The 26925-nt window shown below is 39.4% G+C and overlaps 1 protein-coding gene across 14 annotated transcripts in view; it reads left to right on the forward strand.

Annotated features, from left to right (window-relative positions):
• Positions 1 to 8801, forward strand: part of PTPRK (protein tyrosine phosphatase receptor type K) — a 604334-nt gene extending 595533 nt beyond the window's left edge. For all 14 annotated transcript variants that reach the window (XM_089332697.1, XM_089332699.1, XM_089332700.1 and 11 more), the window contains 5 exons: positions 761 to 892; positions 1039 to 1164; positions 3793 to 3956; positions 4591 to 4726; positions 7300 to 8801. In XM_089332697.1, coding sequence (XP_089188823.1) covers positions 761 to 892; positions 1039 to 1164; positions 3793 to 3956; positions 4591 to 4726; positions 7300 to 7353 — 612 coding nt within the window. In that variant the 3' untranslated portion in view covers positions 7354 to 8801. The remainder of the gene's footprint in view (positions 1 to 760; positions 893 to 1038; positions 1165 to 3792; positions 3957 to 4590; positions 4727 to 7299) is intronic.
• The last annotated feature ends 18124 nt before the right edge of the window (positions 8802 to 26925 follow it).

Consider the following 26925-nt stretch of genomic DNA (forward strand, 5'->3'; position numbering starts at 1 on the left):
GGACAGAATCTGGCGCCCCGACCGGGACCAGAAGCTTGTGTGCCGGTGCCGCAAGGTGGAGGATTAGCCTAGTGAGCTGCGACGCCGGCCAAACACCTGTTATTAGTATGACACAAATGAGTTAGGATATCATTGACAGTTTTTCTCTGCATAGAGAAACTTATCCCTGGCAACTGTCTAGTTATTTTTATTTTTACAAATAGTTGTAATCACTGTGTAGAATTATATGGTTCTATTTTAGAGTAGTCCAGCAGTTAACAAAATGACAGATTGCCCAGGTGAGATAAACTTTGCTTTTACCACTCATCCCTCTGCAAAGAAATAATACATTGATTGTGTCCCAATCAAGAGGCACTTGGTAAACAAGGAGCCAGATGTGCTGGGGATGTTGTGCTTACTTTATCTTTAGTCTCTCAGAGCTCATTCATTGCCTTTGGAAAATTGAAACAGCCCAGCAGGCGCCTCGTGGTGGATCTTAACCTCAAGAAATTCTTTCATTTCTTCTATTGTGTTTACCCGGTGTTTTCTCAGTAAGATAAAAACTCAATCTTTCCTCAAATTGCTTTGGTGGCATCTAAGTCTCCCCACCAATCTGACTCATTTTTAATTCCAGCACATTCAAAATCTATTACTCCATGGCTAAGCAGCATTCTGGCTCCATCTCTTACCGATCCTCTGCTGAAGTGTTATTAAATCTGTTCGTATAACTGATCATGCATTGAAGTTCTTATGTCTCTCCATCTATTTGGCTTCTCCACAGAGCTACAGGCAACCAGCTGCTTTCATCGTCACACAATACCCTCTGCCGAACACTGTGAAAGACTTCTGGAGATTAGTGTATGATTATGGCTGTACCTCCATTGTGATGTTAAATGAAGTCGACTTGTCCCAGGTTAATAACTGTGATTTTTGCTTTTGTGTTCTTGCACACAACGAAATAAAGTAATAATAAAAGGCTAAAATCTGCTTTATAGTACCTAATTAAAAAGAAAATAATGCTTGTTTTCTTTTTCTTGAAAAACATTGATCATCATCTAGGGCTGCCCTCAGTACTGGCCAGAAGAAGGGATGCTACGATATGGCCCTATCCAAGTGGAATGTATGTCTTGTTCAATGGATTGTGATGTTATCAACCGGATTTTTAGGATATGCAATTTAACGAGAGTAAGTCATTTTGGGGTCTTTCTAACTGAACTGATTCCAAACCAGGAGATTGTAACTATGATGGGGTATAATTCCATTCAGACAACAGGGAGAGTGGAATTAATAAGCACTGCATAACCCATCTCAAAGCACGTGATCATCTTTTGTCTTAGTAGTAGAACAAAAACGCATTCCAAATGCAGGAAAGTAGAAATGCTGCAAGCTTGGTTTTCTGGTCAGTTACTAGACAACATATTCCATCTGGAAATGCAGATTCCGATGCACTCGTTCAGTCAAGTTTGATAGTCTGAGCCTGGCCCCTGAGCATATGTAGACTCATTTTTAGGATGTCTTGTTAGAACTGACATCCAATCAGAAGAGTCCTCTGATTGAAAAATAAGCGCACCATCATAATGACAGACAGGAGTATCGATCCGCCATTGTAGGGGGGTTCCGCATCGCTTTTGCAAGTCCTGTGTACAAGAGAGGAATCCCCTCCTGAAAGAGAGGTCAATCAGGGCAACATTGACTCTCTTTTGTTCCCCAGTTTCATCTTTCTAAATTCCCAACCTCTGGGTCTGCCCAGACCTAAAGGGAGAGTCAGTGTTGCCACTGCTATGCCTTTCCCTAGGAGCAAAGTGAACAGCTGGGTCCCTGGGAAGTCTTTTTCCTGACTCTTCATGTGCTACGTACTAAATAACTAACACTTGGCTTTTCTCTCCTTCAAAAGAAATCAAGTACTAATAAAAGCTGTTGAGATCATGTAACCAGATAGCAAGTAGAATTTGAAAGGAACACATTAATAGCTTCCATGGAATTATGCATCATTTAAAGGGAAAGATAGCTCTGTTTCTCAAAACACCATCTTTTTGTGTATGTGCTATTTTGACTATAAATCAGGATTTTCATGTTTCATTATTTTGTCTATCAAAATGACTATATGTGGGCCTAATAAATCTATATATATATATTATATATATATATGATATATATATATGAGTAAGGGATAAAGTTATATTCAGTTCTGCTGTTCATTTCAGTAAAGAGAAAAAAGATAACTTCAGTCACGTCATAATATTCATGCATAGCTTAGATGTTAATTTAAATGGAATCTCATTATGTCTGCACATCTGTTACATTATGGTTCCAGTAATATTTTAGCTGAGAAACCATTGCTACCAAACAAAGACTTGTCTGTGAATTGAGCTGGTTACATGAAAATTATTCTAGGAACTGAAGTCTATATTACATTTTTTGTTAGCATATTTATTTCTTGGTTAGTTTTTCTTCCTCTACATTTGATGATCCTGGTCCTTACTAGTGCATGATTTTTTTTTCTATTTCCAATGTCATTTATTATCACTGACCAAGTGTTGAGTATACATCGATGACAAGTTGGGTGTTGTACCAAGTAGGGCCCATGGCCTGGCAGAAGACACCCTTGCAATTGGCACTTCAAATTAATGCCTGTTTTATATTTTATTCATATTCTTGCTCATATTTTTATTGCAGAGTTTGAAATTTTGAGTCATTCTTTGAACAATTCTACTCTTTGGAAAATATTGTACAAATTTCTAATGATAACAGAGATGAAGGGGACAGAGAGATTTCCCTTTTTCTTAACATACTTATATTTGATCAGGAAAAAAAAACATTAAACAAACAAGTGTATAGTCTTTATGACAACTATGATCCATTTTTTCAGAAAAGATGTACAGAATACAGACTGCCATAGCTGATAGCTGAGTGATCAAAGGAGAGTTTGAGATGTTGGTATTAAAGTCAGAATTTGAAGAATTGTTCCCACAACACATGCACTTCAGTACTAAAACAAGAATGTCCAAGGCAAACTCAAGACAAACTGATTACTATTTTTTGGATTGAGAAGCACAGGCAAGAAAGTTTCTAGGCCAAGAGGACCCCACACGCAAACTCCCCAAGGCAGGAAATGATTTGAAAAATGAACTAATAAGGCCACTGTGTCTAGAACTTGAAGAGCGTGTTAAAGAAAAAGGGAAGTTGAAGAAGGGGGTGGAGCCAGATCTTGTAAGGATTTTTAAGTCATGACTGTGATTTGGGTTTTTGCTAAGATATTTCAAAGCCATGAAAGCAAGGAATGACAGGATCAAATTTGCATTTGAAAATAATCATGATGCCTGAAGTAAGAATGCATTGCAAACAGACCGAAGTTTATTCAGGGAAATCGAACAGGAAATTAATTATCATAACTCGTGATTAGGAGAGCAGTGGTGTCAGTAGAGAGAAGGAGATGAACTTGAGTTATTTAGGAAGTGTAATCATAGGAACTAACTGCTGTAGATATGAGAAGGAAAAGCAAGTACAAAGGATAGTTTCCATATTTCTCCTGCCATAACTTAGAATATTTCTCGTGTACAAGGGCCCTTCAAAAAGTTCATAGAAAAAATGGAATTAGAAGGTAAGTTTATTTTGGTGCAAACAATTTTTGAAGTGCATGCATACTTTCTCCATGATATGCACTTCCCACAAACTTTATGAAGACCCCTTGTACATCAGCTGCACTCAACCCACTGCAAGTTTTATTTGCATTGTGAATGACATGCACGTTGCACTTTTGAGTACGAAGTGCTGTCCCAACTGATGTTCACGAAAATCCTTTTTCCTCTACAGCCCCAGGAAGGCTATCTGATGGTGCAGCAGTTTCAGTATCTAGGGTGGGCTTCTCATCGAGAAGTGCCTGGCTCCAAACGTTCGTTTTTGAAGCTGATACTGCAGGTGGAAAAGTGGCAAGAGGAATGCGAGGAAGGGGAAGGTCGGACGATCATCCACTGCCTGTGAGTCCAACAGCCAGGCCCGGCCCTGCGCGCGGCCTTGGTGCTTATCTTCTCATTGGCCTTTGCATTTTCTTTATTAAAAGAATTTCTGACTCACATCTTAGAGACCTCCTGCAGAGGCTGTTTTAAAACGATCTTTCTGGGGCTGGCGCGGTGGCGCACTAGGTTAATCCTCCACCTGCGGAGCCGGCATCCCATATGGGCGCCGGGTTCTAGTCCTGGTTGCTCCTCTTCCAGTCCAGCTCTCTGCTGTGGCCTGGGATAGCAGTGGAGGATGGCCCAAGTACTTGGGACCCTGCAACCACATGGGAGACCAGGAAGAAGCACCTGGCTCCTGGCTTTGGATTGGCACAGCTCCGGCTGTTGCGGCCATTTAGGGAGTGAACCAATGGAGGGAAGACCTTTCTCTCTGTCTCTCTCTCTCACTCTCTATAACTCTATCAAATAAATAAATAAAAATCTTAAAAAAAAAAAAAGATCTTTCTGTCTCATAGTTTTTATTTGTTCGTAAATACAGATTACCAGATCGTTTTTATATGATGGAAATTCTTTCGAACATTACCCTGAACAAGTGGATGTGACCCGTGACTCTCAAAGTTCCTATCTGCAATGCCTTTGCTTTGCTTGCTTTCAGAAATGGTGGCGGACGAAGTGGCATGTTCTGTGCCATAGGCATCGTGGTTGAAATGGTGAAACGGCAAAATGTTGTTGATGTCTTCCATGCAGTGAAGACACTAAGGAACAGCAAGCCCAACATGGTGGAAGCCCCGGTGAGTCAGGGAATCTTTGGCTTAAAAGGGGTCTTAGAGATTGGGTAGTCTCACACAAACTTACTGATTTGACTTTATGCACACAGGGAATCAGATGTAAAATGAGTCATTCTGGGGACTTTCCTGCCCAGTTGATAGTTGGCTAATTACCTTCCTCTACTGACAGAAGCTTAATCACATATCACAAAGATTGCTAAAAATGAAAAAAACATATTTTCATTTAATTTGGGCAATGTGTAAATTTTTTTCTATTATAGCCAATAGTTATTTTCTGCAGTAAACTATAGTGAATGCTACTATAGTAAGAATAAATCTTGCTACCCAGGCTGTATTCTTGGTTATTTTTAAAACATAATGATTTCATTGAAAGTAAAATATTCATCTGAAGGTTTTACTTCCTAGTACATCAGTACCTTAGACATCCAATGTTCTAAAAATGCAACTGAAATTTATTTTTTCATAGGCATTATCCATTAGTGTTCATTTTCTGATCAGATTATAAATTGTTAAACTATCATGATGGCAATTTTATTTTAGAATAAATATGATTGTATATAAATGACAGTATGATATCATCTGAGTTTCCAAAGCTCCTACAATCAGAACACAGCATGCAATACAAGATCCTTTAGGTGTGAGTGTGCGGCCTGGGGGGTTCATCTGGAGGAAGCTCTAGGCTGTGAGAGACTGTATGGTTTATACTCACAGAAAAGTAAACCATAGAAACCAAGGCATCATCATTGCTTGCCCTATATGTATCAAGATGATCAGATAACTAAAATGAGAAATTCAGTAAACTTTGAAGTATTTTCACCACTTCCTGCTCATGGATTGCTCACACCAAAGTACATTGCTTCCTGACAAAATCTGAACAGTTGGGTTTCTACTGTTTCACTTTTACAAGTGCTAGCAGACTTTTATACAAGTCCTCAAACCCGATCTGGTCCATGCCTTCTGACTAGGTTTTTTGCAGCTGTTTAGATAAGCGGATTTTGGTTGTGACTGGTGTTAGCAATGGAAATGGAAAAAGGTGGATGGATTTGAGATAATTTTGAGGTAGAACTCTCAGATCTGCTTGCAAAATAGATGGGTTACATCTTTAAATTCTTGCATCTGAAGTATGAAGATGCCTTGATATAAACTCTGCCTCCATCTCTCAGATCAAATCTTAAAATCATCAGTGGAATCATTGTGGGCTTAAAATTTCAACTTGAGGGGCCGGCGCTGTGGTGCAGCGGCTTAACGCCCTGGCCTTAAGCACCGGCGTCTAGTCCCGGCTGCTCCTCTTCTGATCCAGCTCTCTGCTGTGGCCTGGGAAGGCAGTGGAAGATGGCCCAAATCCTTGGGCCCCTGCACCTGCGTGGGAGGTCTGGAAGAGACTCCTGGCTTTGGATTGGCACAACTCTGGCTGTTGCGGCCAATTGGGGAGTGAACCAGCAGATAGAAGACCTATCTCTCTCTGTCTCTACCTCTCTCTGTAACTCTTTCAAATAAATAAAATAAATCTTAAAAAAAAAATTTCAACTTGAACTCTGATTATCCACTTATAAAAAAATGAGTTAATGGTTAATGTCTTCTATTTTAGAATCTTCAAAATCCTTGACTGTTTTCCTTTACATTCATATCACACGAATCATGACTGAGTTAATAATGAGCTCAGTGTGCCATGGAGTTGAGCTAGCAAGTGTGGTAAGGAAACTCAGAGTATAAAGAAATTGCTAGAGACTACATGAGAGAACTGTTTCCAGCACTGTTTGGTTCTTTGGGTGTGCTTTCCCCATTGGTAGGCTAATTTAAATCATACGTACTTGGTAATTAGGAGAGGAATGATAAAAACTTCTTGGGGAAGGTTTTATTGCCTAGTTTGTTAACTTTTGACAGCTTATAATTCAACTTTAAATTGCAAAACACAGTTTAATATGATAGGACTTTTTAACTCCTAAGGAAATAATGTTAAACACAACAAAAATATTAGCATATGTTTACTGTAGCATGTTAAGATACTGAAAAAAATAAAAATAAGCTAATAAGTAATCCATGTATTATACTTTATGTAGTGTTAAATGATATGTTCAATAACATGGAAAAACACTCATAACAATGTTAAATTTTTTAAAGTAAAATGGTTATACTGTCATATATATGCAATCATATTCTAAAATAATTACTATTTCAAATATGCATGAAAAAGGGATGCTTCAAATTACGGCAGTGTTTTCATAGAATTGTAGCTCCTTTTCTGATTCTTTATATTTTTCTGTGTTGAGAAATTTTTCTATAATGATCGGATATTACTATTATGATCAGATTTAAAAACTGAGCCTTAAAAAAAGTCCAATAAGTGATATAGAGAAAAGATAAATTGTCTTTTTAACATCCAGTTCCTTTTCCTTAAAGGAAAAGCATCAGTAGACTCAAGTGTAAAATACGTGTGTGCTCAGACATTAATCTTGTGTATAGAAAAAAAGTATGAGTCCCTGGGTAAACGGATTGGCAAGTCTTCGTTTGGTAGCTGTTATTCTCTGTTAGTCTTTTCCTTAATTCCCTCAATCCTTTGTTGTAACACCTTTCAGGAGCAGTACCGTTTCTGCTATGACGTAGCTCTGGAGTATCTGGAATCGTCTTAGTCGGGTGAGACTCTAAAGTACGCCCAGACAGAAACGCCGTCATCTGTCGAGCCAGCAGCTGTTGTACCTGTTACGCCTGCGCAGAAAGATTTTGATGTGGGGGGTGGGAGACTTTTACATTTGAGAGGTAAAAGTATTTTTCTTATGAAGTTGTGTATCTAAATTTAAAAAAGGACTGAATTAGTTTCTATTACTGTATTAAAGCATCAACACTTCGTGCCACATAAATTATATTTAATAAGAACCATATTCAGGTGAGAACTTAGGAGTGTTTGGACAGTGAATATGCAGCCTTTTCTCTCCTGGTTTCAGTAGAGCAGCCACCACGTGTTGCATGACTTGATACTTTCTATGTGGCGAATTTCTCTCCTTTTTTTAAGATAAAAGCTGTTGAATCTTTAAAGGAAGAAAAGCAAAGCTGTGCAAATTCATAGTAAAGTCATTTTTATATGTTTCAGGTGTAGCAGATCTCTATATAAATATATAAATATATATAACTGGCTTATTTTCTTTTAATGTGCAATGATGGCTGGATCATTTAAAATTCTTTTTAGAAAATAACATAAGCCAAAGACTCAAGTGTAAATATGTCTATATGGAGAAAGCACATTATATTTATTGGTTACTGACATTCCTTTTTTTGATGGCTAAAATACTACCACCACACAATCATTTTTTTTTTCTGAAGAAAGCTTTTAATTTAGCTAAAATCAATTGTAAACGATTTTGTAGTTTATTTTTTGTATGTTCTAGTGTAAGTAGAGGATAATCTTTTTATTCATAAACCAGGAAGCAATGTTCTTTAGAGTGATTTCTCTTGTGTACATGCTTGTGAATTAAATTTATGTAAAACATCTTGGCAAGTGGGTCTTCGAATATAGGACCAAATGAAAACATTTTGTTGAAAAATGTAAGCTTTTTCACAACTTCATGAGGCCAACAAGGGTTCTGGTGATCATTTATGAGAAATGCACATACTAAAAGGTCCTGCTGATGACTTGCGGAGTTTTGAAAATATCCTTTAAGCATCATTTAAATTTTAAAGGAATCGATCCTTTCAGCCTGTGGCCAAGCACTGGTCAAGAAATCGAAGTGGCAACGTTTATGCTTTCAGGGTCAAGTTTTAGCAAACTGTAAAACAGTCAAGGTGATAGAATGTTTCTTGTGATGTTTACATGCACAGACTTTCGGTTCTGACCGTAGTAAGTGTGAACAAATCAATGCCAGGTTTCTGTTTTTGTGCATTGTCAGGGGACTCTCAAATGAACCTTGCTAAATGTAGTCTTGTTCACATGCTCCATGTAGCTGTACCTTCACATCATCAGCTTGCAGTTTGTTATTGACTGAAGCATTCCAGTGTCCTCTTTCTAGATTGCCAGTTCATGACATGGTGCTTATAGAGATTTAATTAAAGTAAGAGTGAAATAAAGTTTTTATAATTACAGCAATTGTTGTTTGCACATCATTTTTTCTGCTTAATTTTCATGCCTCCACTCCCAAATAAATAATGTATTCTTACACTGACACCAGTAAGCCACGAAAATTCTATGAAAAGCAAGACCAAAGTTCAAGCTGTAGTTTCTTTTATTTTTATTCTCTAAATTGACAATCAAAAAGTCCAGGTGAGTGGAGAAGAAACAGCCAGGGATTTGATGTCAGTTTGACCTTTTTTGTTTTGTTTTTTAGCTTCTATATTTATATGTCACTATCCATTTGTGTAATACACATTTTCTTCTTACTTTAATCAAACTTGAGAAATAGTATTTATCATGCCTATTTTACATTTGATGGAATTAAAGCTAGTGAGAAGATGAATGATTTGTCAAGAAATTCAAATCTGAGTCTGACTTAGCAGCTCTCTCTTTTACACCAGGCACACTGCCTCCCTGATGTTTACAAAGGAGGGGGGAAATATTGGCACATTTTTCTTCTTAATAATTGCCTTTCTAATAAAGCATTATCATTGTGGGCATCTTCAAGCTCTCTTTTGCTTTATACGTTATTACATGGGTGACTTTCACTAGTGAAAATTCAGATAGAACAGCCTTCTCTTTTCTTAGGAAGACTGATTTCCTTTTCAACATGAAGGCAGTTAACAATTAAACAAGTAGTCTATCTTTGTTTTTGGTTGCTGGGTAATTTATAAAGAAAAATTTATTTTGTCTTGTGGTTCTGTGGGAAGCAATGTCCATGACCACCTGCTCAGCTTCTGGTTTGGGTTTCATGCTGCTGTATCTCATGGTTGACATGGAAAGTGCAAGGAGGCACTTGCAAAAAAGAAAAACAAACAAACAAAAAGACAAGGTTTCTCCAATAGCTAACACTTTCCCAAAATAAGTCATCAAAATCAACTCAAAGATAAGCCATCCATTGGCCTCCAAATTTCAAGCAAAGAACAAAGAATCCTTTTAGTACTAGGAAATAAAAATAACATGCTTGCTTTGTTTGCTACCACGAAGGCCAAATCATCCAAAAACAACTGGAGAAGGGGCCTAAAACATGTTTTCCTAATACCTCGTTCAAAATCTCACTCTTCATATCCTAGAGGAGCTCCCTGCGTAGCCTGGGCATGGCCGTGTCTTACCCAACCATGTTCCTCTAGGCAGATGTCCTGGCAACACCCTAGAAGGTGACCATGCTTTTCATAGTTAAGGGCTTCCTATTCCATTTATTCCTTAAGGGGTTACGATGAAAAATGAGTTATGTAGACCCCCTTCCTATTTATTATCGCTAGGAAAATATCTGAGCTATGCAAGGCTGAGAGAGGAAAGGGCGTTGGGTAAAGATGTTCCTACCAAATAATCCCTGGTTATTTTTGAGAGAGAAACAAACAGGAAGATGTTTTTGCCTGGACATGGAGCAGACGCGTTCGCCACTGCAATGCTGTGCCACTGTGTTCACTCAGTACGCATCTTACCAAGAATTTCTCGGGTTCCAGCTTATAAAGAGTCAGACACCAGCAGCTACTCAGATTTGCTATGTCCTCAGAAAATGTGGTAAAGAGATTCCTAGCACCCTGAAAACTGAACTGAACACTCATAAATGCTAGAAAGCATGAAAACAATAACTGTCTGGAAATACAAAGTAGTCTAATTTCTTTGGAAATCCCCCCTTTGAGATTTGCCTAAATTTTGTAGAAGAATGACAAATTGTATGCTTATATTTAATTTCTGTGAGCTTATGTAAGCATCCTTTTCTCATAATAAAATAGCCAGAAATCAATATTATATGCTCCAGTGTAATATGGAATATTAACCTTATAAAATGTTTCCATACATAGAAATCCACAACCACCCTGGACTCATTCCAGTTTTTTGTTTTGTTTTTAGTAAACAACCCTGTTTTGTGTAGGGTCAATATTCTGTTTTACTCAACATTATACTTAGGCAAGATAGGAGACAGCTGCCTTTACCTTCCTCAATAATTCTACTTATAGATATATTATTTCACTAAGTCTGTGCACAGCTTAGGGAAGCTTAAAGTCAGAGTGATACTATATGAATTAGTTCACAATTCTGGTCTATTCAAATGGTCTGTAGAGTTTTAGAATATTATCTCTAAAACTAAAAGCAAAAGCACTGTCTTGGGATCTATTTTAAGTAAGCCATTAGTGGCTTCTAGAATATAAATTGTCCAGAAATCAATGGACATGTGGTAGATATATAACACTTCTCAACTTCCAGTTCCTCCAAAGTGAATTGCAATGCTAACCTGGAAGATAACAAACACCACAGAGACACTGTTGTCAAATCCCAAAATAAATCAATGGAGAGATTTCCAAACCACTGAAGCAAACGTAAGGTCCCTATAGAATATCTGAAAGCTCTTTCTTTAATATGAAAATCTTCCGAGGGAAGGGGAGAAGTTTTATGACAGATAACATCTCTTATGATACACTTGCCAGTGGTAGAAAATACTCCTCCACCCTTGAAATCTAACACAGAAAATTGAGTGATTTATTCTAATGTGGTTGTATTGGTCTCAACACAGCCTTGTTAGTTGTTTAAGTTTTCTCAGTCTTGATTCAGTGAGGGACAAATGACGATGACCTTCAGACACAATTTATGGAATCTATTCAGATATAGAATATGGCAAACAGGAATGTCTTATGTCACCAAAAGTTTTTTCTTCAATAAAACCTGGAATGAACAGGCAGGCAAAGGCAGTGCATTTAAAGAATGCTGCATGGTCCTGGAAACAAAACAGGAAAAGTAGAGAAATACAGTTGTGAGGCTGTCCACTTGTCATTTCTTGAGAAGAGACCAACATCCTTATGCTTGTAGGCCAGCGGGTACTGTGCATAAGTGAAGCAGGCCCTTGTAAGTTGAAGAATGGTAGCTCAAGTTGTATTATTGCAACAAACATCCTCAGCTTCTGTGTTTTCACTTCTATGAATATTTTTAATATCTACAAATAAATATTCTGCCTCCCATTTGCATTAAAACACATGTTCCTCTTGGTCCATCTGGCGTTTTCTCATGATTGAAGAGTAGATAGTAAGTACTCTGTCATCTTCAGCTCTATTATAAAAAGCACAAAAGCCTGAGTGATGGTAAATGACAACAGCTCTTTGACACAGCGATCCCAGAGAATTATGTGGGGTGGCTGAGTCCTACTTGAACTCAAAAGCACATTGAATGCTTGAAGAGAATAGCACATGGCTCCCAGAAGTGTTGCATTTCTAAAGAGTGTAAAAAAATCAAAAATTTTAGATTAATTTTAAAGGTTTTTTTTTTGAAGGCTGCAACCAATGAAATTTAAAAATCAGAGAAAATCATACAGCCACTCTCATATTGGAATGCCTGGGGTCGAGTCCCATCTCTGCTTCCAGTCCAGCCTCATAGCGATATGCATGGGAAGGAGTAGATGATGGCTCAAATATTTGGCATTTGAATACTCCTTTTTCTGATCTACCTTATTTTCTCACTTTTAAATATGTGTAGATGAATCTCAGCTCTTAAGATTTGGAAAAAAAAAAAAAAGAGCAAACAAAGAAGGCCAAACTCTCTCTCTGTTCTCTTGTACCTGGATTGAATTCAGAAAAACATTTTTTTTAGAAAATAATTCATACGTTTCACTTTGTAAGCATCCCCAAAATGCTGGCTAGAAAGTGATTCTTCTGTAAATAATAGTACTGAGAATTCAGAAGGAGAGCACGTGTTCTGTGATCCTGAACTGTTTCAGTCGCAAGTGCAAAACAGCATCTGTGAAACCGCCACATTTGCGAATTGTGGTGGTGCCTTCTGACTACCATGGCAGGTGCAACGCTGTGTGGGCTTATGCCAGCCCACCATGTACACCTGAACTCTCATTCTGTATATAAACCTGATTACCTACAACACAGTCAGCAGACTTAGATTGGTTTCTTTTCACCGTCATGTTATATTCTTGGCATCTTAAAGTGAATATTTGTTAATTACTAATTTTCCAAAGTCAAATTTTTTTTATTGCCTGAGGTCAGAGGTGGTCATTGAGGAAAGAGAAATCCACTTTCACATGGGAAATCAGAAGATGGACATTTCCTATGAGATGGTAGACTCTTAGAAGAACCTGAGATTGTATCAGTGCAGTGTCTTTGTTTTTAAAATCTATCTGTAAATGACCAGATATATTTTAATGTTTGCCTACTCTGATCTCCAATACATGGCTAACAGACCTCCCCTTAAAACTGGCTAAAGGAGGTTCTCTAAATGGAAAGGAGATGATAAAAGAAGGGATTTGCAAGCATTAGGAAGAAAGAAACTGCAATGGAAAGAACAGAATTATGGGTCTGTACAATAAAACATCCTTTGTCTTGTGTATTTGTTTTATAAATCATACCTAATGATTTTCTGTTTCTTTTTTTTTTTTTTTTTTTTTTGACAGGCAGAGTGGACAGTGAGAGAGAGAGACAGAGAGAAAGGTCTTCCTTTGCCGTTGGTTCACCCTCCAATGGCCGCCGCGGCCAGCGCGCTGCGGCCGGCGCACCGCGCTGATCCGATGGCAGGAGCCAGGAGCCAGGTGCTTTTCCTGGTCTCCCATGGGGTGCAGGGCCCAAGCACCTGGGCCATCCTCCACTGCACTCCCGGGCCACAGCAGAGGGCTGGCCTGGAAGAGGGGCAACCGGGACAGAATCCGGTGCCCCAACCGGGACTAGAACCCGGTGTGCCGGCGCCGCTAGGCGGAGGATTAGCCTAGTGAGCCGCGGCGCCGGCCTCATACCTAATGATTGAAACAAAAATTATAACACACTCTGCTACTCAAGATATTAAATCTAGAAAAGAAAAAAGATTTCTATACTTTGCTTGAAGTAGTAAAATATTAATACCAATAGTTTGGAATATGTGACCTATATACCAGGATACTTCAAACAGCTCACAGGGAAATGGAATGAAAAGATAATGTGCATTTTCTATGAACAGTTGGAAATATTCTTGTGTATTATAATGCTCAGAGAAATCAGAGAAAAGTTTAATGAAATATACACTGAAAAATACTACAAGTGAATCAAGATGGCATCCTGAAACTTACTTACAAGACCCAAAGGAAGATTGAAAAGAGGAACAGTGGAAAAGAATGAGAAGGATAAAAAAAAAAAAAAGTTGCCTAAAATTGTCTAAATATACCAATAAAAAGTCATGGATTGGAAAATTGGCTTTCAAAATGGCACATCTATGTATAGAGTATGCAAAAGAAATTAACTTTGGGGCTGGCATTGTGGCATAGTAGGTAGCGCTGGAGCTGGCTCATGTCCTGTCTGCTTCACTTCCAATCCAGCTCCCTGCCTGGGAAAAGCAGCAGAGGATTGCCCAGTTGTTTGGGCCCCTGCCACCCACATGGGGGACATTGAAGAAGCTCCTGGCTCCTGGCTTCGGATAGGCTCAGCTGTGTCCATTGTAGCCATCTGGGAAGTGAACCAGTAGATGGAAAACCTCTCTGTTTCTGTCTTTCCTTCTCTTTCTAACTCTGATTTTAAAATAAATTAATATTTTTTATAAATCTCATATCCAGTGAAGAGAGTAGGATGAAAATGAAAGAGCTGAAAAATGTATACTATGCAAACATATATTAACATCAACATATTAACATCCTATAAAGTAGACTTTTTTTTAAGATTCATTTATTTATGTGAAAGAGTTGCAGAGAGAGAGAGAGAGAGAAAGGGTAGGTCTTCCATCCACTGGTTCACTCCCCAATTGGCCACGATGGTCTGAGCTGCACCTATTTGAAGTCAGGAGCCAGGAGCCTCCTCTGGATCTCCCAAGCGGGTGCAGGGGCCCAAGAACTTGGGCCATCTTCCACTGCTTTCCCAGGCCATAGCCAAGAGCCGGATGGAAAGTGGAGCAGCCGGGACTCGAATCAGCGCCCATATGGGATGCCAGCACTACAGGCGGTGGCTTTACCTGCTATGCCACAGTGTCAACCCCAAAAGTAGACATTTAAACAAATGAAATTATTAGAGAGGTAGATGGACACTACATAAGGATAAACCCATGATTATGTTTGGAAACCTCATTCCCCTCAGCCACTACTAGACAGAAAATCAGCCAGGATGAAAGATGTGAGCCACAGTCAACCAAAACGACCTAATTGGAGCACATAGGACAATCTTCCCAGTTGCAGCAGACTACACTTTTTCAAGATCCAGTGGAACATTCAACAAGATAGATTTCATCCTGATCCATAAGATAAGACTCAATAGATGTGAAAATATTTAAAAGAATTCTATGGAGTATGTTCTTACACCATAGAGTACCAAACTAGAATTCAGTAACAGAAAACAACAGGAAGAATATCTAAATGTATGGAAATTAAACTACATGCCACTACATAATGAGACTGGGAAGAAGTTCAAAATTTTTTTAGAGAACTCAGAAGACAATGAGTAAAACATCAATATGCGCGATACAACAAAAGCAGTGATGGAAGGGAAATTTATAGCACTAAATAAAAAGGTTTCAAATCAGTTATTAAAACTCTCAGGAATATAGAAGAGACAAACCAAAAGCAGAGAATATAAAAACTATAAATGAGCAGAAATCTATGGAAATGAAAAAAAAACAGATCATCAGTGAAACAAAACTCTACTTTTAAAAAATCAGTAAAAATGATAAACCTTTCAGCAATATAAAATTCAAAACATATATAGTATCACTACAGATACTGTAGCCATTAAAAAGATAATAAAGGAACAATGCAAAAAATGCAAAATAAGTTACAATCTAGAAACAACAGGCCAAATCCTGAAAAACCACAAGTTGCTGAAACTCTTTAATATCAATTTTATCTGTTCCAGAAAATACATAACACCATTTTGAAAGAATTTTATGAGGCTAACATATACTATTACAAGACAAAGACCACATAAACATTGAAACTGTTTATTAAATAAATAAATACATATCATGAATTTTACATAAGAATCCTCAATGAAATATTAGAAATCAAATTGAACAAGGTTAAAAAAGAAGTATGTGCATAACTGAGATACTTCCAACATTTGAAAATAAGCCCGTGTAATCCACCATATATGAGCAAATTAAAGGAGAAAAAAAGCATAGGAACATATTAATTGACTGAAAACCCACATTTGATAAACCCAACACCTATTCTTATAAAAGTTACCAAGAATAGAGCAGAGCTTTCTCAACTAGATAAAGAACATCTATAAAAGCATGCATGTAACTTCGTATTTAACGGTGAAAGATTGAATACTTTTCCTCCCAAAATGGGAATAAGGTAAAAGATACCCTCCTCTCTCAACACTTTATTCAACATAATACTGGGGGCCAGTGCTGTGGCGCAGCAGGTTAACGCCCTGGCCTGAAGCGCCAGCATCCTATATGGGCACTGCTGCTCCACTTCCGATCCAACTCTCTGCTATGGCCTGAGAAAGCAGTGGAAGATGGCCCAACTGTGTGGGCCCCTGCACCCACATGGGGACCCAGAAGAAGCTCCTCGCTCCTAGCTTAGGACTGGCGCAGCTCCAGCCATTGTGGCCATCTGGGGAGTGAACCAGTGGATGGAAGACCTCTCTCCTTCTCTCTCTGCCTCTGTCTCTCTGTATTTCCGCCTTTCAATCTGAAACCAAGAGCCATGAGCTTCCTTCAGGTCTTCTGCGTGTGTACAGGGGCCCAAGCACTTGGGCCATCCTCCATTGCCCTCCCAGGCTGTTAGCAAGGAGCTGGATCGGAAGTGGAGCAGCCAGGAGTTGAGCAAATGCCCATATGGGATGCTGGCACCACAGGCAGAGACTTAACCTACACCATAGAACTGGCACTGGGATACTGATTTTAGAAAACTAAAAAAGTAGATAATTTTCTAGAATGAATGTGAGGCAGATTTCTTCGACTTGGCTCTTAAAGCATGATCTCTAAAATTAAAAATTGATCAACTGGGCCGGCGCCGTGGCTCAATAGGCTAATCCTCCGCCTTGTGGCGCTGGCACACCAGGTTCTAGTCCCGGTCGGGGCGCCGGATTCTGTCCCGGTTGCCCCTCTTCCAGGCCAGCTCTCTGCTGTGGCCAGGGAGTGCAGTGGAGGATGGCCCAAGTGCTTGGGCCCTGCACCCGCATGGGAGACCAGGAGAAGCACCTGGCTCCTGGCTTCGGATCAGCGCGGTGCGCCGGCTGCAGGGTGAACCAACGGCAAAAGGAAGACCTTTCTGCCTCTTTCTCTCTCTCACTGTCCACTCTGCCTGTCAAAAAAAAAAAAAAAAAAAAATTGATCAACTGAACCTCACCACAATTAAGAACTTTTTACCCTGAGAAATTCCATGTGAATAGGATAAAGGATATGATTAGAAGATAATATTGGCAACTTGAATATCTGATAAAAGGAGTTGTATCTAGGACATATAAAGAACTCTCTAAACTCAACTGTTAAAAATTTCAATTAGAAAATGAAAGAAGGACATAAAAAGATATCACAAAGAAGAGTATATACGGATGCAAAATACACACATGAAAAATGTTCAACCTTTTTATCCATTACAGAAACACAAATTAAAACGACAATAAGGTACTATTAAAAAAGAGCTAAAATAAAAACTAGTGACATCATCGAACACCAAGTGCTTCTGAGGATGTAAATAATGCAAAGCGTGTGATATTACATATACTTTGGTTCTTATTGGTCCTTGGTTCACCTCCTTTCCCAAAGCAGGCCATTGAAACTCAAAAGACTACATGGTAAGAGGGGCCCTGCCCGGTACGCTGGAGAAGCACAGTGGAAGAAACTTGTCAGACCTTGTTGGGTTCCCACACCTATTCTGTTAGCGGTTGTGCCTATGCAATGAAGTCTCCATGAACAGTCTGAGGGGCTTACAGGTAGCCGAACACTCTCTGGGGGTTCCTGGACATCGCACATCCAATAGTGGAATGGAAGCTCCATGTTCCTTCTGTGCCTATTCCTATGCACTTCTTCATCTGTAATATCCATTGTAATAAACCGGTAAACATGCTGCTTGAGTTCAGTGAGCCACTGGAGCCGATTAATGAAACCCAATGAGGGAGTTGGGAAACACTGATTAGAAGCAATTGGAAGCACAGATTAAAACTTCCTGCATCTTACAATTGTCAACTGAAGTTGTGGAGGAGGTGGGCTGGTCCCCAGCCATGGCATCTAACATTATTTCCAGGTGGATAGTGTCAGAATGAACTCAAACCAGAGGTTGTTCATCAGGTGTTGACTGCTGCATGATTGATTGCCTCCTTGCTTCCTGGTGAAGAGACATCTCCATACATTTGGGGATCACAGAGTCTTCCGTGTTGATTTTTGTGTTGAAAGAGTAGAGGAAACACAGTTGAGTATTTTGTGACATAGACTGGATCACGCTTATAGTGCCGATGGGAATATAAAATGTTAGAGTCATTCTGAATAACAGTGTGACAGATTCTCACTGCACATACAACATTCAACTCAGCTATTGCATTCCTGAACATTTATCCCAGGAAAAAAATGTAAATTTACTCTCTTAATCACCTTGAGCTTCTATAACAAATATCATGGGCGAGGTTGCAGGTAAAACAACAGAGATTTATTTCTCACAGTTCTGGGGATGGGAAGTACAAGATCAAGGCACAGATAGATTTGGGACTGGGGGCCCACTTCCTGGTTCCTGCAACACCATCTTTTCACCGTGTTCTCACATACTGGAAGGGGTGGAGGGATCACTCTGGGGTCTCTAGCATAAGAGCTAATGCAATTCGTCTACCAGGGCTCCATCATCACAAACTACTCAGTACCCAAAGGCCCCACCTCCTAAGACCGCGACCTTAAAGGTTAGGGTTTCCATGTATGAATTTTTGAGGGGACATAAATAATCCACTGCATTCCCTCCGAATCTTTCAGAACTCATTTCCTTTTCACACGCAAAACACATTTATTCCATCCAAACAGCCCAAAAGGCTTACCATATACCAACGTCAGCTCAGAAGTCTCAAGTCCAGAATCTGCATTTATATATACATAAAATCTAAATCAGATGTGGATGAGACTTAAGGTACACTTTATTCTGAGGCAAATTTCCCTTGAGCAGTAGCCTGTGAAGTCAGACAATAGTGAGACAGGCTCAGGACCGACATCCCCATACCCAGAAGGAGAAATAGGAAAGAAGAAGGGAATGAGAGGCCCTGAGCTACTTCATAACCGTAAGGCTGAAGAATAATTCCCTCCAGCGTGATGCTTTCCTCTCCAGAGCCACTGGGGCTGTCACCTCATCTTCTAGACCCACTGCAAGGGAACCTTCTGCACATCTAAGGGTACTTCAAAACGTTTCTATAAAAATAGAATTAAAAGGTAAATGTATTTGGATGCAAAAAAATGAAAACCATGCCTTACTTGCTCATACTATGCATTTTCTAAGAACTTTTTGATAATCTCGTATTCCTATATCCTAAATTTTTGCACCAAAATAAAATTATCTTTCAATTCGATTTTCAGTGAACATTTTGAAATATCCTGGTATTTTTATTCACTTGAAAACTTGCATATTAATATTTATAGGAGCATTATTCATAACAGCCAAACACTGAGAACAGCCCAAGGGTGAATAGTTAAACAAACCATGATACATCCACAATATGAAAAACTACCAGTAATAAAAAGGAATATACAACTTGGATAACTCCCCGGGAAGTTAGATTGAGTGAAAAACCTAATCTCAAAAGGGTATTGCTGTATGATTTCATTCTATAAAACACTTTTGAAATGACAAATGCTAAAAAATAGAAAATAATTTATTGCCAGAAGAATGGGGCTGGAGTGCACAGACAGGATGTGGGTGTGGTTTAAAAAAGACAACCCAAGGGCTCCCCGTTATGACAGAAACACCTTAAATGTCCTGTTTGATGAACAGACCAACACATGTGACAACAATGTGTAGAACTATACATGCATACAAATAAATAAAAGTACAGCTGTGTAATTCTGTGCAGTAGTGATGGATTGTATGAGAGGGAGAGAGAGAGTGAGAGAGTCAGGCAGTCCAGGCTTCTCTGAAAGATGAGATTCAAAGCAAGAGATTCCTGTGCTCCCTGAAGAAGTAAGCTTCCAGGCAAGCATTTTACAATGGCAGCTTTTATCTTCAAAGTCTGCAAGGTTCTCCAGGAGCTGAAAGTAGCCTCAGGAGGGACTTTAGTCCTACAACCACAAGGAACTAGATTAATCCAAAAACCACATGTGTTTGGAAAAGGACCTCAAGTTCCAAAAGGGAAGCTTTACAGAGCTTCCATTCAAGTCATGCTCAAATGTCTGGTGCATGGAAGCTGTGAGATAATAAACGCATGTTATGTTGTGTCTTCGGTGAATTTGCATAGAAATATAATGTAAGTGGAGGAAAAGCAAAATATAATGCATATTCATATATGAAGGCATTTCAACAAGTTTACATGAATTACTATTAAAAGATAAGCTTATTTTGGTTCAAAATGTTAAAATCCATGAACAGTTTGTTCATAATAGGCATTTTTCGTGAACTTTTTGAGGATACCTTATATATATGAATTTCACAAATTTTTGAACCAAAATAAACTTATCTTGTAAATCTACTTTTCATCAATTTTTAAAGTACCCTCATATATATTATGAATAAAGAAGAAAGCTTATATTCATAAATACTACACTCCTCATTTATATAATTACTCATAAAGCCATGGTTTCCTGTTCATGGGATTGAAGCCTATTCCATGCTCTATTGTTCTCAGTCAGTGCACCTCAGTGCAGAGTAACCAAATCTTAATTTCTGAATGTCGGAAACCTTGTTTGTACTGATTTCATTGGGTAGCTTTCATTTGCTACGAATTGTATTGTATTACACAGGCGTATGGATTTTGTATTAGTTTTCTTTTTTTGTATTCTAAATTTTTTATTACAGGGATATCTTTTTGTTAAATTTTATTTAAGGAATACAAACTCCATGCATTTAATATATACAAATTTGGGAACATGGGGATTCTTCTAGAGCTACATTAATAAGTGACTGCAACCATTGTGATTACAAACAACAGAAATGCATCCACTCACAGTTCTCGAGGGCAGAAGTCTGAAATCAAGGTGTTAGCAGGGTTGATTTTTCTTTGACACTCTGGTGGAAATCCGATGTAGGCCTCTCTCCAAGCTTTTGGTAACAGCAGTGATCCTTAGCATTCCTTGACTTGTGAACATATCACTCCAACTGTTTCCATCTGCACATGACCTTCTCTGTGAGTTCCTCTTCTCTCTCTGTCTTCTTTTCATGTACAGCCACTTGTCGTTGGATAGCGCTCACCCTGATAATCCAGGATGATCTTACCTCAAGATCCTTAGCTAGATTAAATCTGCAAAGATCCCCTCACCCTCCCCAAATAAGACCTCTTAACAGGTGATGGATATTCAGCTGTGTTCTTGGACCACCTTATTATTGAAGTCCTGAAAGGCCGAGGGGGTCAAGTAGCAGATTCAGCTTCCAGCTCACGGAAAGCATTGTTATGGCCTCTAGGTTTATAAGACTATAAAGACCTGGGTTTCAGGGATGGAATCTGGAGAATTGTGATTGCTTTATTGCATGTAAAATTTTGAAGACTTGTTTCTATTTTCACTTCCTGGTTCAGTTGCCTCCAAACCTGGTCTCGTCAACCAGGAAAGGAAGCACAGCGGCAAGTACATAAAGGAACTCTCTGGATCCTGGAAGCCACCACTTCTACCATGCCTGGGATGCACACGCACATATACATGTGCATTCTCACCCATGTTTCTCACGTGTTTCCAGAGATATGCCCTGCTACATATATGACCTATCAGATAATCCAAATATATTTGATATACAACTAGAACATTCTTCAATTACTCCACGCTGGCAGATAAGCCAAAGTTACCTTCCCCTTTAATTAATTGAGAGGAAAAAAAATTATAATGCCATCATTAACACCTGAATCCATAACCTCTTTTACATATGAAAAACAGACCCTTTGGCAGCATATTCCTTTGTTTACTGTTAGAGGGATAGCATCCAAAGACAGGGAATATGGAACAGGATTTTAATCAAAATCTTGTGTTTATCCAAAATGATGTCCAAGGAAATGAGACCATATGGGGAAGGCAGAAAGACCAGCGAATACATAGAGAAAATAAACAAAGCAAATGTTGAATAGTGATATGAGGGATCTCCAAAAAACTAACTGAAAATCTAATTAAAATACATATTTATTTTATTGCAAAAAAAATATTACAACCCATGCATAGTTTTTTTTTTAAAATAATACATAGTCCCAGGAAGTTGTTGCAGGCCCTGTGTATGTACTATACAGAATGACTATAATAGGGTTATGTGCTGCCATGTGACCCGGATAGCTGAATATAATGAGAAACAGGATCCTTTCAATCCACAGCCCTGCAGTGGTCCTAACAGACGGATATTTGGCCTAGATGTTAAAATACCAATTAAGATGTCTGTATTCCATATCAGAGTGCCTGGACTTGGCTTCAGCTCCCAATTCCAGCTCCCTGCTGACGCACACCCTGGAAGGCTGCTGTGACGGCTCAGATGGTTCAGTTCCCACCACCCAAGTGCAGGACCTGGGTTGGGTTTCCAGTTCCCACCTTTGGTGTTACCCAGCCCCAACTGTTGTAATGGGATCTCTGTCCCCTCTCTCCATTTCTCTCCCCACCCTATAAATAGATAAATAAGATAAATAAGAATTGAGAAAGAAAGAAACCAGATGTGGACAAGAAGAAGTGGCCAGTGAGTGCAGACAAATTATGGACAGTGAGAGAATCTAAATACATCTGATTCATTCATTGCTGTCTTCCATTCTCTCCATTCTCACACTGCATGATCCAGAGCTTCATGTGCTGCATTTCACGTAGTAGATTTCACTAAATGTTTATTAGATATAATTTAAGACAGACCTGGAATCCAGGCTTCTTTCTTCTCCTCTGTTTTCCCTACTACATCAAACAGTGTCTCTGCTTATAAAAAAGCAAACAAATGAAACCCAAGGGCATCTGCTCCTGGGCTCTGTCCAAGACTATCATTTGAGTACACTGGGCAGCTCATTCCTTTTAGTACTTTGGCACTTCATTTATAGTATTCATGGATTCAATGAGCTCTTTCGTAAGCAATTTGACTCAGGACCATGAGAAACAAAAAAATAAATCTGGGTCTAAGGAGACAATGGCATCCATCCAGTTCAATATACTGATTGAATACAAACAAAATATTCATTCCAGTCCAAATTCATAAATGATAGCAACATATAAACACTTTATAAACATAGATTCCAGGGTGAACATTAGAAAGAGAAACCTCATACATCAGAAATAGAGAAGCTTTCCTAAAAATGAAACAGAAAGCCACAGCAGCGAGTGGGACTGAAGCCGTGTAACCTTGAGGTGTCAGGGGAGATGGATGCACCCAGAGCCACGCTGTCTGTGAAGCTGGGACCGGACCCATTCCAGGCATGAAAGAAAAGATGCCACTGGTGGAAAGATGGCGTCACCCACCTGTACTAATGGGGCCTAAGAGCCCTGAAACCCGTCACCTGCCCTGGCTAAACATCCAGAGACTTAGATTCCTAGATCTGCCACACAAAGTACCATTGCCTGAGTGGCTTAAAACAACGGGAATCAATTTTCCCAGTTCTAGAGGCTGGAAATCTAAAATCAAGGTGCTGGCATGGTCACACTTCTCCCTAAAACCTTCAGTGGGAGAGACCTTCCTTGCCTCTTCCTAGCTTCAGGTGGTTTGCCAGAAATTCTTGGCATTCCTGGCTTGCACCTGCACCACTCCTGTCTGCCTCCATCCTTACGTGGTTATTTCACCGTGTCTCTTCTGATCTTAGAGCACTAGTCCTACTTGATTAAGGGCCCACACTACCAGTATGACCTCATTTTAGCATAACTACTTTATCTCCAAAAACCCCATTTCCAAACTGGGTCACATTTTGAGGTACTGAGGATTAAAACTTCAACACATCTTTTGGGAGGAAACAAGTGAACCACAACCCACAGCAAGAGGTAACTAACATACCCAGCCAAATTATTCAAGTGTGGGGGTAGAATGAAGATATTTTCAGACATATTCAACCCATAGCAATCATGTATGCAGGAACATCATCCCCAGCAGTTACTATTATAAAATCTTTTTCCTACATATTTATGTTTCCGTAAAATATGGTTTTACTAGGTTTTAAATGTTATATGGATGTTATACCGTATCTTGCTGCTCCTTGCCGTTTTGCACTTATCATATTTTTGAGATTTAGTTACATTGGAAAGTTAGTTCAGTGTTTTTTTTTTTAATTGCTATATTTGGTTATACAGACATTTCACCTGTGAATGAATTTGCTGATCAAGAGTGCGTATTTTCCCCTATTTTCTTCCTAAGGCAATCTCTGCCCTGATTTCCCTGTTTTTGTGTCACAGGAGGCTGACCCACTGGGACTGCATCAGCCCTGGCTCCCTTGCTCTGACTTAGATGAGGGCTTGGCCAACCTATGGCACCGGCAGATCAAATATTAGCAGGAGAGGGAAGGGGTTCATTCTTCTTTCTGGTCCACGGTTTTTAGAGTCGCTTCAATTGTTCTCTCAACATTCTGGGAGGCAACCATTCATCCTACACAAGAGGACTTCAAAATGTTGATGGAAAAATAAAAAGAAAAGAAGTTTATGGGGCTGGTGTTGTGGCATAGTAACTCTGGCATCCCATATGGGCACCAGTTCAACTCCTGGCTGCTCCACTTCCAATCTAGCTTCTTGCTAATGTCCCTGGGAAAGCAGCAGAAGATCGTTCAAGTGCTTGGGCCCTTGCACCCATGTGGAATACTTGGAAGAAGTTCCTGACTCCAGGCTTCAGATTAGCCCAGTTCCAGCTGTTGCGGACCATTTGGAGTGTGAACCAGCAAATGGAGGACCACTCTCTGCCTCTCCCTTTCTCTCTGTTACTCTGTCTTTCAAATAAACATATAAATCTTTTAAAAAAGATTATTTTAGTAAAAATATTTTTAAATCCATGCATGGGTTTATTTTTTAAAAAAAGATTTTATTTGTTTATTTGAGAGGTATCGTTACAGACACAGGCAGGGAAAAATAGAGAGCGAGGTCTTCCATCTGCTGGTTCACTCCCCAAATGCCCAAAATGTCTGCAGCTGGGCCTATCTGAAGTCAGGAGCTGGGAACAAGGGTCCAGGAGCCAGGAGCTTATTCCAGGCCTCCCATGCAGGTGCAGGGGCCCAAGGACTTGGGCCATCTTCTACTGCTTTCCCAGGCCATAGCAGAGAGCTGCATCGGAAGTGGAGCAGCCGGGACATGAACCGGCGCCCATATGGGATGCCAGCACCACAGTTGGAGGCTTAGCCCATTCACTATGCCATAGCACTGGCCCCAGGTGTATGTTTTAATATGCATCCTCTGTGAATTTGTTGAAGAACCCCTTGTGTCTTCACATCCCCAGATTCCAGGACACTGCTTCATCCTTCTACCCTTCAGGTCCAGGGATGACAATGACTTCCAGTTTTTTCCACTTCCTGGATGTTTTGTACATTACCTCTTTGTTTCCTTAACCTAGCTAGAACCACTGTTCAAAGTCCTAAAAACAAACCAAAACAAAACAAAAAAATCCCTCAATTAACTCTTTGAATATGCCACCATTGTCCTGCCAGAATATTGAATTAGACCCTGCAGTTGGTTCCAAAAATAACCCAGGGACACAGTTCATCAGATTGATGGTGGGGTCAGGTCTTGCACACATATGATGATTGCCTGGACAGGCTGTGTGCCAGGGGAATATGGAGCCCTGGTCACCTGAGACAGGCAATAGCTGGTATCTTGGCTGAACACCTCTGCCTCTGGCATGCCATATGAACCTACTAACCTAGCAAATGCTTTCTTTTTAGTTTCTTCCAGTAAAAGTAACCTACAACACCTCACCTTTGCCCAGAGGTTCAGCAGTGCAACTTTGCTGTCTTTTATCAAAGCTATTTCTGATCTCTGTCATGTTGAGGTCGAGACTAGAGCAGTGATCCTCAAAGTGTCATCTGTGAACTGATTCTGGTCCATGTTTCTTACTTGTCCCCAATGAATTGGGAAGTTTGTGCCAGAATGTGAATGATGTCACCAAGCCTGGTGAAGATTTTTTCAGCTGAAATTTTTTCCCTAGAAAGTTTTTTTATGAAGTTTCTGTACATTGATTTGTACAGTGCTGGTACAAACTCCTTATTTCATTTAGTAGACAGGTGCTTTGAATAGTTCCTTTCTAATCATATGGATATCCAACAGAATACTGTATCAGAGCATGTTAATTCAACCATGTTATAATGAATAAGCAAACAACCAGATCCCTCAGGAAGACTCTTGATAGAGGTAGGGAAACAAATTCACAGGCACTTGATATTGTGAAGTTCCTGGGGGAACAGTGAGATGAAAATGTTGAGCTATTCATTCTCAGATGACTTACAAGTTGCTTCACTTTGCCCAGCTGATGGAAGAAAGAGCCACAGAATTAAATGCATCTCATTGAAATCAGGAGGCAGCAAATACGCTATTTGGTTATGCTCTTCTGTCCCATGTACCAGACAATGCATAAGGACATCTGCTCCAAGAGGTGTCTTGAGCAGAAGAAAGTTCTTCGGCAGGTCTGGGGTTTGTACAACGATTGGATCTACAGCCTAACGTCTTTGTGTTACTTGAAGTACACACTGCAGAAAAGGATAAAATTGGTTGCCAACAACAGTAATAGCATAATGCAGATCTCTGAGGTTTTGCAATAAACTTCACCTTCTGATTACTATTCTTCATTGATAAGTCTGCTTTAGTTAACTACTTACCCCTTCTATAAAAAGAATGGTTGACTGTGGTGTGGAAGACTAAGTGACTGTAAGAATTGGAGCCACCATAAAGAACTGACATGAAATTGGATTTTTGCAACAATGTTTCACTATTAAATGTAAATGGCATATGAAAGTACTTCAAAAAGCTTGGAAAGTGGGATTTAAAGACAAGTATATTTAGTTGCAAAAAAGTTGAAATTTCTGCATTATGAGGAATTTTCAAAATATTCATGGAAAAATGTATTATTAAAAAACTGCATGGATTTCAAAAATTTTTTGCAGCAAAATAA

Source organism: Oryctolagus cuniculus, chromosome 5, assembly GCF_051225735.1.
Source record: "Oryctolagus cuniculus isolate XC-2025 breed Fujian yellow rabbit chromosome 5, ASM5122573v1, whole genome shotgun sequence".
Lineage (NCBI taxonomy): Eukaryota > Metazoa > Chordata > Mammalia > Lagomorpha > Leporidae > Oryctolagus > Oryctolagus cuniculus.